General features: G+C 48.6%; 2 protein-coding genes across 7 annotated transcripts in view; one reads left to right on the forward strand and one right to left on the reverse strand.

The window, feature by feature from the left end:
* Positions 1-9,527, forward strand: part of Sik2 (salt inducible kinase 2) — a 108,278-nt gene extending 98,751 nt beyond the window's left edge. For 2 of the 4 annotated variants that reach the window (XM_028864921.2, XM_028864923.2), the window contains exons 10-16: positions 2,444-2,672; positions 3,280-3,564; positions 3,700-3,863; positions 4,572-4,682; positions 5,269-5,360; positions 6,150-6,761; positions 8,753-9,527. In XM_028864921.2, coding sequence (XP_028720754.1) covers positions 2,444-2,672; positions 3,280-3,564; positions 3,700-3,863; positions 4,572-4,682; positions 5,269-5,360; positions 6,150-6,761; positions 8,753-8,840 — 1,581 coding nt within the window. In that variant the 3' untranslated portion in view covers positions 8,841-9,527. Of the gene's footprint in view, positions 1-2,443; positions 2,673-3,279; positions 3,565-3,699; positions 3,864-4,571; positions 4,683-5,268; positions 5,361-6,149; positions 6,762-8,125 lie in introns of all 4 variants that reach the window. The other 2 variants (XR_005091954.1, XM_028864922.2) reach the window with 2 other exon arrangements.
* Ppp2r1b (protein phosphatase 2 scaffold subunit Abeta) overlaps positions 8,514-20,297 on the reverse strand; it is a 34,925-nt gene continuing 23,141 nt past the window's right edge. The window contains exons 15-17 of one of the 3 annotated variants that reach the window (XM_028864926.2): positions 19,718-19,839; positions 10,483-10,563; positions 8,514-9,583 (exon numbers count right to left, since the gene is read on the reverse strand). In XM_028864926.2, coding sequence (XP_028720759.1) covers positions 9,488-9,583; positions 10,483-10,563; positions 19,718-19,839 — 299 coding nt within the window. In that variant the 3' untranslated portion in view covers positions 8,514-9,487. Of the gene's footprint in view, positions 9,584-10,482; positions 10,584-19,717; positions 19,840-20,297 lie in introns of all 3 variants that reach the window. The other 2 variants (XM_028864927.2, XM_028864924.2) reach the window with 2 other exon arrangements.

A 20,297-nucleotide genomic window follows, 5' to 3' on the forward strand; every position in this document is an offset into this window, starting at 1 on the left:
CCACATCTTGATAGCCTGGCATTTACTCTGTCTAAAGTATTTCTAGAGCATAAATTCTTACTTCTCAAAGCTTATATAATTTATGTAGATTAGTCCAACATTTTAGTCATATATCCTTATATGTCTAGTAGATGGTTAAGGGGCTTAGAAGTGTGAATTCTCAGTCCTTCTTCCTCACAGGATGACAGTGAAATACACTAAAGGGGAGAACTTACCTGGATTCTCTTACTGTCAAGTCACTGGGTAAATTGGATGGGTGCTGTCCTGGTTAGTTTTTTGTCAACTTAACACAAGGTCAAGTCATTTGGTAAGAGGAAACCTCAGTTGAGAAATGCCCACGCCAGATTGACCTGTGGAACATTTTTTATTAATGATTGATGGAGGAGGGCCCAGCTCACTGGAGGCCGTCCTACCCCTGGGCAGGTAGCTGGATGTTAAAAGAAAGCAGGCTGAGCAGGCCATGGGAGCAAACCAGCAAGCAAAACATTCCACTGTGGCTTCTGCTTCACTTCCTGCCTTTAGGTTCCTGCCTTGGCTCCCCTCAGTGGACTGTGCCCTGGGATATGTAAGCCAAATAATCCTTTCCTCCCCCAGTTACTTTTGGTGTTTTACCACAGCAATAAAAACCCTAGCTAAGCATGATGGTCAGCTGCTTCAGGAAACCTCCTTGTGGCCAAAGGTGCTCACCCGTGTTGACCCTGAACCACCCCCATGGGCTTTCTTACAGATTCTCTAGCCCCCAAGTGTTGTTTTTCTAACTGTCCCCAGATGAAAAGTCAGATCAATGAAAAATCCAACCATTGCTGTATATCTGGAAGAGACTTTATTCAGACATAATTCCTCTTGTGGTTTAGATGAGACAATAAGTTTACAAGATTATAAATTCACAGGACGCTGTCTGGTTTGGCTAACTTAGGACAAGGTGACTTCTGTGCTGAGGGAAATAAAGAGCTTGCTCATACTGCCTACACCACAGGGGTGGGAAGGGCATTTGACAAAGACTGCACATATAAGTGTGCTCGGGAGTGATTGCTTTAAAAGGTCGTGGGAGCCTTAGCAAGCTGACAGTGGACAGCTAAGGAGCCTAGAATAAGAGTTGTTGGCCATTCTTTCCAGTAAGAAAACTATTCAATACAAAGGAGACATGTGTCTGGCCTGGGCCAGGAAGAGAATGACAGCTGCTGGCCAGATTGCAGATTTCCCAGTTTCTGTGCCATGGGAGAATTGTGTGGTCTGGGAGAAAGCATCGGCCACGTATCAGCTACCTTACCAACATGAAGGCTCTAGCCCCAGATGCTTGTGGAATCAGCTCCTCCAAACAGACAGAGCTCTGAGTCACCCTCTCCCTCTCCAAAACAAGGGCCTTGCAATGCCTTCGTTGACTGCCCAGAGCAGTCCCATGTCACTTCTCACAGATATGAGCTGCCCCTGCTTCAGTGGAAACAATAGTTCTACCCAATGTGTTCCAATTGAAAGTACCACAGAGAGCTGACTTCCTTTGCTGGCTGCTCCTGAGCAGCTATTCCTAGGAGAAAGCGGATTGATTTCCACAGGGGAATAGTTAAAGTAATGAGGTAAATAATTGCCTGTTCTTTGGGGCTTTTACCAGCCAGAACTTGAAACCACAACTCCCCTTTGTGTGCTGTTTTGCTGGCCATTAGGTGGTTTGCTTGGCAACTGTGTGGGAAGGCAGTGTGCTCATTCAGGGTCTGTGCCGAGCTCTCCCTGGGAGACAGGCACCGTCGACGTTGAGTGAACTGCTAGTGGGTGAGGATGCCGTGCCGTGCACTGGGGCTGATTAACCTCTGCTGGAATTTTGAGCTGTGAGTCATTTGTTATTCTATAATGGAAGGTTTTGGCTGTTTGCCATTTGAATTTTTTCAATCCTTTTTGTGGTATCTGTCTGTCTACAACTAATTCTTACTTTCCACTCCTCAGGCACATTAGAACCAGTTTAAAAACAAAATACCAAATAGTTGAGTACTTAAGTTATGAATATAAAAGGATACCCAGAACCAGTATGTTTTGTGGTTGATAATTAGAATGTCAGTGACTGTTCTCTCTCAGCTATGAGACATTTGCTCTAGAAGTGAAAAGTTGTTCACCTTTTTCTTCTGTTTTCCTTATTTAAAAAATAATAATGACTGGTAATCCTCAAGCCAGCACATCCTATTCATCTGGAAACCACTGAAAAGGTGGTTATTGTAACAATGACTCAAAGTGACCTGGGTGGCAGTGCCAATTTGGGTCCTCAGGGGCTTCTGTCTCTGGGCGCTATAGTTGACTCGCCGCCATTTCTGATGTCTGTGCTGCCATTGGGAGTGAGTGCATACACTGGAATAGTTTACTTTTTCTCTCACTTGCCTGAATTAAGCCTGGCCTGTTTTTCTGCTGTGGGTGTCCCTCAGCAGAGCAGCAACTGAGCTTCCTCTCACACTGACAGGTGAATGGCTGCCTGCTTGACCCTGTGCCCCCTGTCCTGGTGAGGAAGGGATGCCAGTCACTGCCCAGTAATATGATGGAGACCTCCATTGATGAAGGATTGGAGACAGAAGGAGAGGCCGAGGAAGATCCCAGTCAGGCCTTTGAAGCTTTCCAGGCCACACGGAGTGGGCAGCGACGGCACACTCTGTCAGAAGTGACTAACCAATTGGTTGTGATGCCTGGGGCAGGTATGGTATCAGAGAAGCACCAAGTTAAACCCTTACAGCATCATTTCATACTTCAGGCATCAAGAAATAGCGGCCATTCTCACCAAGTTCTGGAATTTCATGCAGCTGCCCTTCCTTTATGGAGCAGATCCATGGACTCTGTGGATTAGGTCTACTCAACAGCTGACAGAGATTAAAAAGCAATGTCTCTGAGTTGACTCCCTCCACTCCAGGATGCCTTGGATACGGTGTGCTTCATAAGGGATTATGGCTCTCTTCAAGGCCAAGATCTTATGGCTATAGTTTCCATATGTTTTCCTTACCAATTTTGAAGATGCTTAAACCAACCAGTAAAAGCATTGTGGAAAGATGGGGGTTGTTTGTGGTGCTGGAGAGCACGTTAGGCAGCTCCTCTGCCCCTGAATTACACTTAGGATTCCCAGCCCTGAAAAGAACTTATCTTTTAGGTGAGTTTTCTGTTTTCCAGACTTGTGAGTACTCCAGTCCTCTTGCCCATCCTGAAAGATGCGGCTGTCAGGATTAGAGTCTGCCATTGTGTCTTGCTCTTTGTTAGCGTGTTTAAAGAAGATGTTATTGGTTTGGGTAATATCTGTCATTTTTTCTACAGGGAAAATTTTCTCTGTGAGTGACAACCCCTCCCTTGACAGTGTGGACTCTGAGTACGATATGGGGTCTGCTCAGAGGGACATGAACTTTCTGGAAGACAGCCCTTCCCTGAAGGACATCATGTTAGCTAATCAGCCTTCACCCCGAATGACATCTCCTTTCATAAGCCTCAGACCTACCAACCCAGCCATGCAGGCTCTGAGCTCGCAGAAACGTGAGGTCCACAATCGGTCCCCTGTGAGCTTCCGAGAAGGCCGCAGAGCATCAGACACTTCCCTTACCCAAGGTGAGTGCTTTCTTTTCTGGCTTTGAAAACTTCAATCAGAGGTATGGGAGAAGGATGTTGCCTTGCTAGTGTGAATGTATGATAACCAAAAGGCCTATTTTGCTTCTTAAACTGTTTGATGTTTGTACTTTGCAGGAATTGTAGCGTTTAGACAACATCTTCAGAATCTTGCTAGAACCAAAGGAATTCTGGAGTTGAACAAAGTACAGTTGCTCTATGAACAAATAGGATCAGAGGTGGACCCTAACTTAACATCAGCTGCTCCTCAGCTCCAAGACCTCTCTAGCAGCTGCCCTCAGGTGAGTATACAGGCTCTTCCCAACACCACGTTCATCCTGTAGATGTATGGTTCTCAGTTAGAGAGCTTTCTTCTAGTCCTAACTAAGTTGGCTTTCTGGGAAAGTCCCAGGTCTCAGAGGTTTTCTTGCTGCTGTCACTAACAGCTTAAACCCAACCATGCTGCTCCTAGGTACTCAGCACCAGACAGAGGCCTACAGGCTCAGTCTAGTTTGAGTTTCCAAAACAGGCAGATTATAGATGGATGACTCAGTCTCCCCTGACACTCCCCCCGCCCCACACACACACACACACACACACACACACACACACGATAATGATGATGAGCATCAACCAAATGAAAAGCTCCTTGCCATTACTCTTGATGTGAAATCACTACTGCATATGAAGAATCGTCACATTAAAAAGACAACAAACGTCGCTATTCTATTCTTGAGCCAGTGTTCAGGGCCCACATGTAGGTAAGCTCCTTCTTGTGATACCACACAGGTGCTTTTGTTCTAATTCTAATACTGACTAGGTAATAGTTGAGTTACTAACTTTGTATAGACTCTCTGAAAAGTGGCCTTCAACCTACTAGTTAGGTAAAACCTTTTTTGGGTATTAGGTCATGTGGAGCCAGATTTCACTCAGTCATTTCAAAGGTGCTTAAACAATGAATTGAAACTTTCTCACATAGAAATTGTAATGTCCACTGCCTTGATCCTTAGGAGGAAGTCTCTCAGCAGCAGGAAGGTGTCTCCACACTCTCTGCCAGCATGCATCCTCAACTTTCTCCACAGCAGAGCTTAGAAAGCCAGTACCTACAGCATCGACTCCAGGTGGGCTCCTTAGCACTCCTAGTTCAGCTGCTTTGTCACAGAAACCTGTTCACATTATTTAAGGGTGCTGCTTTATTCCTTATAGGCAGGCAGATTTAACCCTATATTAGTAGTTCCTAGAAACATGTTCAGACTTAGTTTTATACCCTGTATTGATAGTAGGAAAGGATATGCCACTGAGTACTAAAAAAGAGAAGCCTGGCTTGTTTCTAACTTTATATTTGTGAATAATAAGACGGGATCATTAATCTACAAAATGGTAACAGGGCCATCTACACTGGTGCATGAAGAGCCTAAGAAATGATATGACATGGATCCCATTCAGAACGAATCACCCAGCAGGCACTGGGGCTTCCTGTCAAGAACTAAGTCTGGTTTCTCATTGTTCTCCATGGATCTCCCCGTCCTGGAGGAATTTCACAAGTGGAGAACAAGTAGGCCAGAACCAGATGCTGAGGCCTGGCACCTGGTGTTCTTCCAGGTCTTAGTGAACGAGGGTCAGTGCCTTCACTCTGGATATACTGGCCAGACAGGCATCCAACTGATAGCATATGGTTAGACTCTTGTTGCTTTTCTGATCTTCCAGAAGCCCAATCTTCTGCCAAAGGCCCAAAATACTTGTCCAATATATTGTAAAGAACCACCTCGGAGCCTGGAACAGCAGCTACAGGAACATAGGTAAGGAAGTCTTGGGCCAGTAAAGTCAGTTGTTTCCATGGCAGCCTGGAGAAGGCTGCTGGTGTATTTTCCTTTCCATTCTAGCTGCGTCTCCTAGGACCATGCACTGGTACCAGGTCCTTTTCTAGTCAGGCATGGTGTCATTGAGGCGGTTGAGAATCCTAGAGTATAAGTCTGTCAGGCGACCGCCACCCCCCCATGCACTTTTCCATGTCTTTGCATTTCTCTGGGCTATGATCAGCTCTAAGATTTCAGAAGCAGTGGCCTGAAGCAGTCGGTCACACTGATGAGGCTTTCCCCTTGGTAGTGGTCATGCCTGCTGCTCCAACCAGTAGAAGCTGCTTGGCCAAGGTAAAATTGACCTAATCGTCACCCTACCTGGACACTCACAGAGGCCAAGACATTATCTTTCTCTGAGCAATCTTCATGAGTAATTAGTCTCTCTAGAGGGAGAAACTTGAGAGAAAATGCATTAGTACTCATTTACCTCAGAGGCCAGTCAAATAGGGGCAAACCCCACAGTGGTGAATTACTGATTTTCCCCCTTGCATGGGAAAGAGAGAGATGGCAGATGCGGGTGTCAGGTGTGCTGGTGCATGCCTAGCACTCAGGAGACTAGGTCGGGAAGATCACAAGTTTGAGGCCAGTCTGGACTGTATAGAAGATTCTCAGAAATAAAACAGAAAAGAAAAAAAGAGAAAGTGAAGTTAATGCCTGCCTGGTATTGAATTTACATTGAAATTACATTCACTTGAGATGTAAAATGCTCTTTTGGTGTTACCAATTTAGGCTCCAACAGAAGCGACTCTTCCTCCAGAAGCAGTCTCAGCTGCAAGCATATTTTAATCAGATGCAGATAGCAGAGAGCTCCTACCCTCGACCAAGTCAGCAGCTGGCTCTTCCCCACCAGGAGACTCCATCGCCGTCCCAGCAGCCCCCACCATTCAGCCTGAGCCAGCCCCTGAGCCCAGTCCTTGAGCCCTCTTCTGAGCAGATGCAATTTAGCCCTTTCCTCAGCCAGTACCGGGAGATGCAGTTGCAGCCCCTGCCTTCCGCACCCAGCCCCCGGGCTCCCCATCCCTTACCCTCACAATTGCAGCAGCCACCCCCACCACCCCCTCCTCCTCCACCTCAGCAGCCAGGAGCTGCTCCAGCCCCCTTACAGTTCTCCTATCAGACTTGTGAGCTACCAAGCACCGCCTCTTCTGCACCAGACTATCCTGCTCCCTGTCACTATCCGGTGGATGGAGCCCAGCAGGGCAACCTCACAGGCACGGACTGTCAGTCCAGGAGCTCAGGACTTCCGGAGACCCCATCCAGCTACGACCCGCTGGCCCTCACTGAGCTCCCTGGACTCTTTGATTGTGAAATGCTAGAAGCTGTGGATCCACAACACAATGGGTATGTCCTGGTGAATTAATCTCAGCACAGGAAGTAAGGTGGCTCTAGTGAAGGCAGACTCTGTTTATATTTTTATTCCAGCCCCTTAAATTTAAAGCTGATTTTTTTTCCCTTTTCCCTAATGGGGAAAAATCAAGTTTCCCAACTGGAATCAGGATTTGACTAGGGTAGATGTTCCTCTCGGCTCTGTCTGTGGCAAGGGCTAGAACATAGTTGGGAGCTGAAGCGCATGCCCGTAGATGAAGTGGAACAAGCTCTCACGGGGGACAACAACTGTTTGTATAGAATGACAACACAGACCCAGGTTTGCCCCCGCTCGTGTCCGAGGAAAGCCTTGGTAAGAGCAGGAGCAATGCGTATGCTGCATGTACACACACAGGGAAAAAGAAAAGGCAGTGTATTTCACTAAAGCCAAGCAACAGCAAGGTGCTTCAGTGCATGTCGAGAATATGTCATGAAACCCGGTGCACAGGGAGGAGAGGAAACCTGTGCGTTGTCACAGAGTCCTAAGTTCTTGGTGCAGGGGGTCCTCAAGACTGTCACACACAGTGGGGCCTGAGGTGTGTGTGTTTCAGAGACAGCAAGTAGCAGCTGACACTGACCCCTGAAACCTTGCAGTCATCTTTCTGGGAGCACATGATAACGCCTTTTCAAAAGTACCCCTGTGGGCCAAGTGTTAAAATACTCGGGGCTCCAGAGCTCTCACCTATAGAGACAACAGGAGCGTCTCTATAGGTCCCAGTGGAGGCGGAAGCAGAAACCAGAAAGCACCAGGAAGTTGGGCCCTGAGCCGGGAAGCCAGGCTCTTCCTGCACAGGCTGCAGTCTCCAGAGACCTGCTGTCTGCTACACTGTAGTAATCCCTCTGGCTCTCCACTCTTGTTAGGAGCTGTGGAGCTTTGCAGAGTTGGTAATTTCGTGTAGGGTTTAGATGTTTCTAAGGGTACACAAAACTGGACTTTCCTGGACTTCCCCTGTGAAGTGAGTGGTAGTGCTGTGCCTTCCCCACCGCGTCCAGCTCCCTTTTCTCTAGAAACCAAGTTTTCCGTTTATGGCCTTGCTGAATCCAAAGTCACTTCAGTATGTTTCCACCAGGTGGGAATCAGAATTCTTCACCTCCTTAAGGATTTGATTTGTGTGAACTGTTCAAGTATTATAGCAATATTCAAAGAACCACAGATGTGTTAGCCATATACTAGAAAAGCTTAACCCTTGAATTCAATCATCAAAGGAACTGAAAAGTAGATGCTATAGCTAGTCAACTAGATAGCGAGAAGTAATTACTAGTAATCTGTCATTTGCACAGTGACATCTAGGTGTTACAAACTCAGTATTATTTATAAAATTATAATTTCTATTCTTTAGAGTGGCTTGTCCTATCAGCAGATGAATTCACTAAGCACAAAGCGTCTTCCTTAAAGCACAAGAAGAGAGAGCTACTGCACTGATGCTGCATCTAGAAACACCTATAAGTTGCCTTTCCTCTCGGTAGTAAGTGTCCAGGCAGGCAAGGGAAGACTAGGCATGGGAAGTCTACGGAGAGCCACCTGGCCACCAGCCCAGCCCAGTCCTGCCCGTGGCGGTGATGCGAGTGTCTTTGAGGCTGGCCAGAGACTGTAGCTGTTGGGCCCCCACTGGTGCCAGGCTGCTTTGCAAACCGCTCTGCTTGGAGTTGGGCTGTGGGTGTCAGCAGGAATGGATAGCAGGAGGGACTGTCATTTTTGTGATTTAATAACTGAAAATCCAGTAAGGATAAATTGTGTTTCTTTATTGATTCTGTTCCTCCTCGTGCGTAAGATCGATGATTTTGTGAGATAAAGAACATCATTTCATTTGAGAGATCATTTCATTAAGATCTCTAATACGTTTTAAAGCTTTACAACATAAGCCAGCTATAAAACGGGGCTTGATTTGTTTAGACTGGAGGAGGATGTTTTCCCAAAATATACTGCAGAAGCGCTGTAATATTGACGAAATGAAAATGCCTTCCAGATTGAAAATGGGGGCCGCTCATTTCAGGACTGCAGGAACAGCACCGCTACAGATTGGCATAAACCCCTGCCCCCCAACAGGGCTGTGAGCTGCTCAGCCCAGGAGACCTAGCAGCTATGGCAGGACAGGTAGGCGACGGATGAGGGCTGCGGAGAGGCTGTCAGAAGGTTCAAGGCTGCGGAGAGAAGCCGGGAGCCCCTGTCAACAGGCAGCCCGGTCGGCACTGACACTCAGAGCGGAGGGGAGGACAGTCGCCTGGGGAAGAACACCAACCATCCTGCTGGATCCTGTCGTCAGCTCCGGTTCGCTCCTCTCACTCCTTCCAAGTAGAAACCCCTAACTCCGCGGCTACCCTTACTTCCCGAGATGGAGCTGGTAAGAGCAGATGAGCCCTGGTGGTCAGCTCATCTGATTGCTTCTGTTGCTGTCCCCTAACTAGTGACCGTGGAAGCTTCCAAGCCGTTTCTCCTCACAAGTCCTAACGTAACACTAAGAAGGCTTAGGCCCACTCTTGCTGAGAGGCATCTTTGAAATACTGGCGTGCTCACCTGTCAGTTCACATCAGCAGTGTGCACACTACTGTATAGTAAGTAACCCTTAGCTTTGTTATGTTGTAAACCAGCCTCTCCACAGAGGCTGGTGATTCAAACAGGAGGTAAAATTTGCATTCAGCAAAAAGTGCAATCTGTGTGGTACTTTTTTATTTTTGGTTCTGGGCTTTTGTTCCCCAGGGTGTCACTCTCTGCTTTGGGGGAAATGCATTAGTTCTGCAGTCTCCAGTTGTGCAAGTGTATCTCTAGTATTTACATGCAGCTGACATGCTGGTGGTCCCTGTAAGGCAAACAGAGGTGTTAATGCAACCGGAAGACCATGGGTTGTGGGGTCCCCCTCCTCTATTCCAGGGAGCTGTCTAGCCAGCACCTGCCCTGACTTGGCCCGTCTAAGCTGCCTTCCCACCACCTTGGGAACAAAGACAGGGCAGTTCTGTGCCCACCACCCTCCAGAATCTACCCAATGGGAGATAGTGAGGCCCCAGGAAAAGCCTTTGGGACTGATGTAAGAGCTGGTCTGAGCAAAGCCCTTCCTTTCGCTTTGCATCTTGGGAAAAAGAAGGCCAAAGTCCCTCTATCTCAAGACATCAAGATCAGAAGTGTTTAAATCCTGGCCTGATGTTGGGGAGGTAGGACTTAAGCCTTTGCCTGCCACGCTCCCTCCAAATGTGTTTAGTTGAGTCTGCATTGTCACAGGGCCCCCACCCAGCCTGTGGGGCCACACCCTCTGCCCTGCCCCAGAACTCCAGTACTAGGGCACTCAGCAAGGACTCATCACAGGCCTCTACCTGTACCCCAGGAGCCATTATACCTAAGGCAGGGAGGGGCACTAGGACTGGGGAGGAGGGAGTGTTCTCTGCTGGAAGGTGACAAGGTGATGAGCCAGGAACTGAAGGAACCCAAAAAGTAGCAGCTCCTAGGGTCCCAAGTGTGCCAGCAGCAGCTCAGGACGTGGGGTCCCAGTGGGCTCCCCTTCGTCTATGGGGTTCTCTAGCCTCGAAACAAGCCTGTTTCTCACATCTGTGAGAACCAGCATTTCTCTGCTCTGATTACACACTGACACTCACATCAACAGTCCCGGTGGCTTTTTCCCATCCCTCCTCCTTTAGACAGTATGGGGTGTCATTTGATGACACTGGCCCCAGTGGGCAGTTGCAGAACCCCCGTGCCAGGGCTGACCTTTGCTGCGTTTGTACCCCTAAGCTGGGCTGCCTCTACTGCCTCCTCGGAAGCCACCCGAGCCGCTCGGTCTCTCTGTGCCTAGACATCAAAGGTAAAAACTGGAGAACAGGTAGTAAGTTGGAGTCATTGCCCAGGCAGGGATCTTTATCATTTTGTTGCTTCTGGAAATTTTTTACAGAACTTACCTTCAGAGTGATTTGTGGGGGAAAGAGCAGTCTCATCGGCCTGGTTTCAACACTGGACAAAACACACTTCAAAACTTACACACACACACACACACACACACACACACACACACACACACACACACACACACACACACACGTCTTCCCTGGCTGGGAGCCCAGAAACTTAGAGCCTTCCTGGCTTTTCTCCCTGCCCTTGGTGGCAAATGGAATGAGACAGTGACCTGTAAAGGGTCCTTTGGCCCTAAAGTATCCATCCGATCCCCAGCATCCTCTCACTTACTCAGTTAGCCATTTTTACCCCGTTACAACAGCCTAGTTGATTGTAGAAGACTCCAGCCTTCCTAGTTGTACCACGTCTTATGTCCACATTACCTGTGAGCAGATTTGGGTACATGACTGCATGGGCTGACAGACAGGTAGGGATACTGCCCAGCAACTTAACCAAGGACGGTGCTTGCAGGTCCTGCCCTCTCTCTCGGCTTGCCTGTCCATTTTCACAGCAACAGACCAGGCACTTGCACAAGTGCGCTCTCACACTCCTCATACCGTTTCTGTGAAAGTAGCTAGAGAGAGACGGTCTGTAGTTCTCACAGCTGAGGAGAGCAAAGCTCTTGAAGGATCCATGACTTAGCTGAGGTCACAGAGCTCAGAAGTGGCGGTACAGAGACAAGCGCCTTCGCCTGGCTTCTGCCTGTGCTTCTGTGTTGGAGCCCTGGCCACAGCCCCTCCTCTTGAGAGCACATCTTTTCAGAAGCAACAGCTACATAAACAAGGCTGCCCTGTCCAGACAGCCCCACCCCCACTTGACAGCTGCCTGGCTTTAAGTGCCCACTGTAGTTATCCAGGTGACTGTGCTAGACACGGAGGGAAAGACGGACACCACAGATTGGACATCCAACTGTCCAATAAATTGCGGAAGTTTAGGCTTAAATCAAGGATGTCTGCTCATTCAGAGTTATGTAGCCTGGTGCTTTTTCTCTGTAAGTATATATTGGAAGGATTCCTCCCTGGTTGCCAAAGGGGAAATTTAGTCAACAGAGTCAACCCCAGAGAAGATGGTTGCCCAGAGAATCGTGAACTCAACCTTTATCCTAAAAGGATGGCGTGTAGAACATTTCTTTTTCTTTTTTTAATGGTCTTTTGAAACAGGGTCTTACTGTGTAGCTCTGACTGTCCTAGAATGTCCTGGTTTACTTGTAGACCAGGCTAGCCTCAAACTTGTAGATCAGCCTGCCTCTGCCTCCAAGTGCTGGCATTAAAGGCGTGCGCTACTCCCACCCAGCACATTTCTTTACAATAAGTCCTGCCAAGAAGGAAGGCTTATTAAACACTTCCAGGATTACAAAATGGTAATGCGCTTTGATGATGGAATGCTAAGTCTTCTCAGAACCAAATGGATGAGTAGGGGTAGCTTTAAAAATAGAAATACAGGGCTGGAGAGATGGCTCTGAGGTTAAGAGCACTGCTTGCTCTTCCAAAGGTCCTGAGTTCAATTCCCAGCAACCACATGATGGCTCACAACCATCTGTAACGAGATCTGGTGCCCTCTTCTGGCCTGCAGAGATACATGCAGACAGAACACTGTATACATAAGAAATAAATAAATCTTAAAAAAAAAAAAAAGAAATACAAACAACATCCCCGTGGATGGAGTAATGTTACATTACGAAGTGCGGATAACTAATGCCTACCCGCCCAGGATTTGCTCAGTCAAGGAAATTCAAGTGGTTAAACAACCCCATTACCCATGGTTTAAAAAAAAAAATCTGCCTCTACCAGAATCTGTGAAGGAGAAAGCAGCAGCAAGAAAAAGGGGAAGCTGAAGTTGGCTTGCTTTTGGAGACTGCAGCTTAAGAAGTGAGTGGCAGAGATTATTTGCACTTTGTAGAAAGGCAAGGCCATTTGCCTACTGCAGAAAGGAAGGGAGTGGTCTTGCTGGGTTCAGCTTGGTCTGTGAGTTACTTTTGATAAACTTAATCTGACTGTAGTCATTTTTTTTTTTCTGTGTGCTTTTTAATTACTAAGAAAAAAATTGGTGACTTCCATAGCTTTGGTATTTTGAGTGCAAATCCTAATAGCTCCAATGTGGAAAATCAAAGTGTAACTTGCCAGTGTTAGAAAATTGCCTAAAATGCAGTTTAATAAATGATCTTTGTACCAAATGGTAATTTAAATGGAGTAATTTTCTGCAAGGAAAATATACTGTCTTTATGTTTCCAACCCTCCTGAATTAAAATAAAAACACCTTGTTTTCTAAAAGTCTGGTGATGTGAATGTCAGGCTAATGAGATTATAGGCAGGTCTCCACCTCATTGAGTACTGGGTAGAGTTTTCACACTGTGGAAGGTGGCTGTGTTCTCTGAGCTCTGAGGCTCATTTCAAACTACAGAAAGGACAGTGGATAATATGTTCTCATTGACGTCAGCATGGTAAATAATACCTTGCCCCAGATTGCCTGAGTACACGTTAGCCACTACAGATGGCTGATGGAAACATTGCTAACCGCAGCCTGCATACAGACAGGGCCCCTCGGGGCCTGGTTAATGCTCCTTGATGTTAGTCTCAGGACAAAGCCCATCACTGCAGGTAGTCTGTACTAGGGCCTCTGCCATAGGAAGAGAACGAAGACGAGCACAGTGTGCTCTTGTTCAGCTCTCCCAGAACAAGTAACATATGGGATAGAAAATAAGATACGCTCAACTGCCAGGAAGGCCAGCACAGGATACTGCTACTTAGTGACAGTGTCACCTCCTCCCTGGGTCTGTGAAAGGGACACACACCCACCATGGACTTCTCACAGGGACAGACATCCTTTAAGACACAATGTACAGGGCTGGAGTGATGGCTCAGTGGTTAAGAGCACCGACTGCTCTACCAGAGGACCTGGGTTCAATTCCCAGCACCCACATGGCAGCTCACAACTATCTATAACTCTAAGATCTGACACCCTCACACAGACATACATGCATACACCAATACACATAAAAAGTAAATAAATTGTTTTTTAAAAAAGACACAATATACAACCCTTGGCCCTCAGAGTTTTGGAGAATCCCTCACCAAGCTGCTTTCATGTGTCCTAGACTTGGGCCAGACCCCAAGTGAAAGGGTAAGATGAAACCTGTTCTCTGGCAGTGGATGCAGCTGAGACTAGGTTCCCATTGCTTCAGCTGTTCCCCTGGGCCAACATTCTGTAGAACTGGAGCAGCTGTGAGGTGTGTACAGAGCTGGGAGCATGGAACCTCACTCCACATGTGCACAGCTCTGTCCTGCCTGCAAACAGCTCTGCCCTTGGAAGAGAATCAGTACAAGTTTCAATTTTTTTTTTCACTTTCAGTGACTGTTTTGCAAACTTTACCCTTGCCTGTTGAATCACTCCATCATGTAATGTTGTCATAGCAACCACCCAGGCCTCTCCTAAGTCAAAGGACACCCTTCCCATCCATGGCAAGCACAAAGGCCCTATGAAGAGCAGCAGAGAATAGGCCATGGAGGCCAGAGCACTACCCTGTGACTTCTACTTGGCCAGCTCAGGGACACAACAGGCCAGCAGTAATCACATTTCCAAAACCACCAGTCATCCTGTGGCCAGGTAGGAACAAACAGGGCTCGTTCATGGGAGCTGCCCTCGCCTTTCTTCCCTGGGCCTTGAATTGCAGACTCAGTCCTTTGACATGCAGAGACATCTTTGGACTCTTCCCCAAAAACACATAACAGAGATGCTTGGTCTCTAGGAGGAGGATGGATCAAGGTTCTAGAAGTTTACCCTGGACAGGTGGGAAAAAACACCTTACTCTACACCTTCTAAAGTTGGACATTCTGACGGTGACACTCCTGTCTGAGGGGGGACTCCTATCTCCAAGAGGGTTCAGGAAAGGAGAAGCCGCAGCTCAGCCTGCGGTTCTCGGGGCAAGGCTGGGCTTTGTACACTAAAGTTATTTTTCAATTTTGGTATGATTATTTAGCCTTTTTTTTTTCCCAAGACAGGGTTTCTCTGTGTAGCTTTGGAGTCTATTCTAGAACTTGCTTTGTAGACCAGGCTGGCCTCGAACTCACAGAGATCAACCTGCCTCTGCCTCCTGAGTGCTGGGATTAAAGGCGTACGCCATCGCTGCCCAGTCTGTCTAGCCTTTTTAGTGTATGAAATGATGGCTTTCGTTATGACATCGTCACACCTACATATCCACTTCTTTGTTCATATTCACCCTATTACCCTCTTGCCACCCCTCCCAGAATGTATGGACCACTTCAGAACTTGATGTGATTCTTGTGTAGGGACCATGCTAGTCCCCTGTACTGGTCCAGTATTATCAAATGTGCTGCCTGAGCAAGTTCTGCGCACTAAATCTTCAGTGCTGTGTGGCCACCTAGGAAATTTCACACGGGCTCATTAAAGCATGGCTCTACCCTTTCACTTTGGCTCCAGCCAGGAATTTCAAAGGCTGAACAGCTCTTGAGCGATGAAATATTGTACATAGATGACTTCGGTCCCTGTCCAGGAAGAGGAAATAGATATGGGTCTCGCTCGAGTGAACCCGAGTGGATGAACCTTCACCTCAAACACGGGGCTGTCATCAGTGACACAACCGCCACCATCCAGGCACAGAGCTCGGGACCACAAATCACTGAGGCAGACCCTGAGGCCAGGCAGTGTCCTGAGGAGCCTGCTTGCTGAATCCCTCTGCACCCCTAGTTCGAGAGCCAGGGGGCACTGCTCTCCCTTTCTGTGTGTGTCTGTCGGGCTCCCCTCAGGATTGCTGGACTGGTTGGCAATGAGGGGGAACAAGCAAACACTTCAGCAGAGGAGGAGCAGCGACTGCAGAGAAGCCACGGCCCTGGAGCCAAGCCCCCGACGCTGGCTGGGCAGAAAGTTGAGGAAATTCAAAGCCCGGAGAAAATGAGGCAGTTGGGTGTTGAACCTCTTGAGGAGCTGAGTCACTCCCTCCACGGATGACTTCGAAAGCTTCTTACTCCATTTTCCTCCTCCTCATTCCCCAAAGATGGAATAATGAAGCCTCCGTTGCCTGAGGGAGGGCCTGACTGAGAACTCTGACCTCAAGGCTGCCCACCGAGCTGATGGGCTAGGATACAGCTGAACTAAAAAGATGACAAGGTCTTTCCACAAAGCATACCATCCCCGGGACCCACTCCACAGCCTTGCCTGTCTAGCCTGAGACCCACTGTAACTGCCGTGGGTCACTCCAGAAACTCCAAAGTTTAGTCATCAAAGTGAGGGCCAAAGGACAGGCCAGCAGTTGCAAGAGTCCCAGGGGATGAAGGGGCAGTTCAGGGTAAGGCTTGGGAGAACAGGGGCTGGCTCCCCAGTCCCACCCGCGGGGTAGCCATAGCCAGCGAGCACTGCAGGTGGGGGGTGGGTACCACCCCTACTGTCAGGGACGGCACAAGAGGCAGCACCAACTCTGGACTGAGTCTTTGGCCCCTGGCCTGCCGCTGACCCACACAGATCACTGGAAAGGTTCACTGCCCCCGGCTGTGGTAGGAACACAGCCTGGCTGACTCCACACTGCCCTCTAACATGAAAACACTAAGGATCTATCAAGTGCCCTTGACAGCTTGTCACGGTACGCATTCCGTCTTGCTTTAGCTCATCTGCACGACACTGCGGTGGGACATGGTGATGCGGGTGCCTGTGAAGTCTCCTCACCGACTGAAAATGATTAGCTATTCTGACAGCCCCAGGATTTCTGAATTTTTGTTAATGAGTTCTGGGCAGCACTGGTCATGAGTACCACAAGACCATTCCAAAGAATCTGATGGTTCACCTTCATTGTCAACTTGACTGGATTTGGAACCACCTAGGAGACACTCTGGATCTATCTGTGAGGACATTTCCAAAAATGTTTAACTTTGGAGGGAAGAACCTTCCTGAACATGGGTGACCATACCATAAGTTGGTGTCTTGGACTGAATAAAAAGGAAAGAAAAGGAAGCCAGCAGCGTATCAGCATTCATCTGATCTGACTGTAGATACCATGTGACAGACCAATGCCGTACCCACCACAAACTGTCCCCTCAAGCTGGGAGCCAATCTAAACCCTTAGGTTGCTTGGGGCAGGTTGTCTTGTCACGGTAACAAGTCAGTAACACATTTTCCTCCCCAACTTTAAAGTTAATTAAACTCAAGGGTGGAGAAGGGTAGAAAGCCTGGGGGAGTCTTTCTTTGCACAGACAGCCCAGTCCTCAGGGAGTCACAGGAGACCGACCAGAGCTTAGGAACCTGCTCCAGCTGGCCTGTTACCAATCCATTTACTTCTATACTTGTGACCTATCAGTGGCCTGTAGGATCCAGTTCCCTTAGCTGGAGGGCTCTAGGGATGATCAAACATCCTTGAGCTCTCATGGGCAGCAGTCTTCTGACTGGACTTGGGTCTCCTGAAGTCTAGTCTTTCTGGGTTCAAGACTAATCCACTGGCCAAGAAGTTGGGCTCTTGAATTCCTACCCTTCAAACACCCACAGCGGGGCTCCTCAGAGTTACCCTTAATCCCCAGGCAGCTCTTATGCCCCTCAGTCTGAGGAATAAGTCAACTGCCTAGCAGAACAGCCTCATCTCAGGCCAGCCTGAACATCCTAGGTCACCAGCAAGTGCTGGCTTAGATCCCAGAAGAGTCCAATGCCAGAAGGCGCAAACCAGAGACTGGGTGGGAGAAACAGGCAAAACACCGATTAAACCAGCACAAGAACCGAGGGTTTGGGGAGCAAGGGACAGGGAAGGTGAGCTCTTAGCTGAGACTTAGTGCAGGGACTGGGGCTGGTCAGTGTCTGTACAGAACAGTCTGTCCAGGCAGAAAGAAAAGGAAGAGGAGGGTGGATTGTCAGCCCAGTGCCTGCACCCATTATTTATGGATGTTTCACTTGATTTGTGAAACCTGGGCTCAGTGAGGAGACTGAATGTCCCTCACAGCCGCTCCTTCCTGCAACAACAAGACTGACATCACTGTTGTCAGGGAAATGGTGTTTTGATTAAAATCATGTGACAGCTACTTCACGATTGAATAAACAAATCCACTGTTAACCCTCGCCTGACCAGCTCGCTCGCCAGCAGCTGTGGTCAGAGCGCAACTTCTACCCAGGAGGGAGTGGCTATGCTGACCTAGAGGGAGCAGAGTCTGAGAAGCGGCCCAAGCTGTTCCCTGGCAGGTCCTGCATGAAGAACACAAGTCACCAAATACGAAGAAGACCATGCAAGTTCAGGAGACTCTCTCCATGGCACTGAGGCAACACCCACCCCTCACCAGGAGGAAGCCTGGGCTGTTCTCTTGGACCAAGCAGCAGGCACAGCCCTAAGACATCAAATGACTCCCGTGGGGCTTTGAGGCCAGTCAAGAACTCGGTTCCCAGAGTTCTCAACACCCAGATACTCTTTGCCGATGAGGACAGATCAGTGAGCTGGCCATCCAACAGAGAAAGGGGTTAAGAACAATTTCTGGTTTGCAACTGGATGACTTACTACATTCACTTGGCTGTGGCCCCTGTCATGAAAAACTCTGCCTGGCAACAGGCAGGTCCCCTTCCATTTCACCCCCAGGACATTTGCTCTAAGTGAAACAAAAGCAAGGAAGGGGATTTTGTGGGTGAAATGAGCTGCAGCCTCACAGGACCAGCACAGCTGGCTTCTAAGGGAGGTTCCCAACCACCTGAAATGTGTCCGTGGTAAACATGGACTGCAAAGGCATCTGGTCAAAGGTCTGACACGGTATCACAGTAACGGGGGATCAAGGAATGGCAGCTAAGCTGGAAAGCCTTCTTCAGAGCAGACCAAGTCAGCTGGGGCATGGGGGTGGGGTGCCTCCAGTGGTCAACTCGGCCCAGGTAATTCTCCAGGAGTTGAATGGCAGGACCAAATGGTCCTGAGCAGGTTGGAAAACAGCTCCATTACCACTTAAGAAGTGTGTGGCTTAGGCCAGTAAGAATCACTGCTCTTGGCCGGGCGGTGGTGGCGCACGCCTTTAATCCCAGCACTCGGGAGGCAGAGCCAGGTGGATCTCTGTGAGTTCGAGGCCAGCCTGGACTACCAAGTGAGTCCCAGGAAAGGCGCAAAGATACACAGAGAAACCCTGTCTCGAAAAACCAAAAAAAAAAAAAAAAAAAAAAAAGAATCACTGTTCTTACTAGCCCAGGAAGGTCTCTTCCCTCAACGAAGTTCTAGAAGTAGACAAAGGGGCATGAAGGGCGGGCACCTCAGGCTGCTGAGGCTTTGTAAGCAGCAGTCAGGCAGCACTTTCTCCCAGCATGCAACACCCCTGGGCTGCCTGAACCACAGAGAGCTGGGCAACTCAGGTGAAGGACAATAGTGTGCAGAGACAGAGAAGGGCGAGTGTTCACAACAGGAAAGATAGCATGGCCTCCATTTACATCAAATGACAAGTCAGGTGATTTAAAGTCAACCTTTTTATCAGTGGTTTAACTATAAAATCCACTGGAGTGGGTATGAGAGCACCAGCTTCTGGCAGTCACTGTAACTAGTCTGACGTCAGCACTAGGTAGCCCAGGCTCTCCACTTCTAAGTCATAACCACCCTTCTACCACAGGCCACAGCTGGAACCCCAGTGACTGCTGAACTGAAACTCTGCATCCCTTTTCCATGTAGTTGTAGGAGACAAAATGGGCTTGTAAAACATCCAGGAAAACATTAGGCATAGACTCTTGTCTTGACTAGAAATGACTCCCTACCTAAGTAGAACCATGCCAATAACTTTCCAACCTGTGTGGAAAGTGTACCAGCTCTTCCGTTCTACCCTTTCGTTGTGTGGGTATTCTCAGTCTGTGGAAGATCCCAGAGACCTCAAACCACAGAATGACTGACCTCTGGAGAAGAGCACCCCTTCACAAAGGCAGTAAAACAGAGCAATACTTTAAAATACACTCTGCAACCCCTGGAGAGGCTCTCTCCAGGCCAGTGTGCTGGGGACTGCTTCTCGGCCCGCCTTGCTGCGACTCCTTCCCTGTGGCAGCAGCAAGCTCTGCTGGCTCCCCTCAGCCCAGAAAGGACAGGGCTCTGGCCCCAAGTTTCCGGGGCACTTACCTTCCCAGTGTCCTCTCCAGGCACTCGGGGTCTCAGGAAGAGATTCTTGTCAACCCCAGGGACGCTGGGCTCTTCACTGTCCTTCACAGGAAAATCTAGCTTCCTCAGCCTTTGGGCCACCACTGGAGATACAGACAGCAGCCCTGTCACTGTCCCTGACCAGGGCATGTCCCTCCCGAGCCCACCTGTGCTTCCCAGCCAGGATACCCTCAGCTGCCCTGGCACCATGATGGCCCAGCAGCACACAGGGCTCTGGGCAGCTGTGCAGGAAAAGCCAGCCCTTGCCAGCACTTTAACTTAAGGTGCCTTTTTGCTCAAGAGTCACCCCACTGGATCTAACTGGGGGTCCCTCCACATCTTGGTCATGGGTAGCCTGAACAAACAAAAGACCTAGCTCCTTTCAGAACTGATCATAGCAGTTTAAGACAACTCCCAAGAAAGAAATGACTTGGCTTTTCTTCCCAGTGAGTAATTAAGCTCTCTTCATCTTCCAAACGATTTCCATCTCAACTGAACATGATGTCATTTCCTGGAAACAGCAGGCCCATGGAAGCAAATGAGGAACAGCAAGGCTATTCTA

The sequence above is a fragment of the Peromyscus leucopus genome, chromosome 7 (genome assembly GCF_004664715.2).
Source record: "Peromyscus leucopus breed LL Stock chromosome 7, UCI_PerLeu_2.1, whole genome shotgun sequence".
NCBI classification, from domain to species: Eukaryota; Metazoa; Chordata; class Mammalia; order Rodentia; family Cricetidae; genus Peromyscus; species Peromyscus leucopus.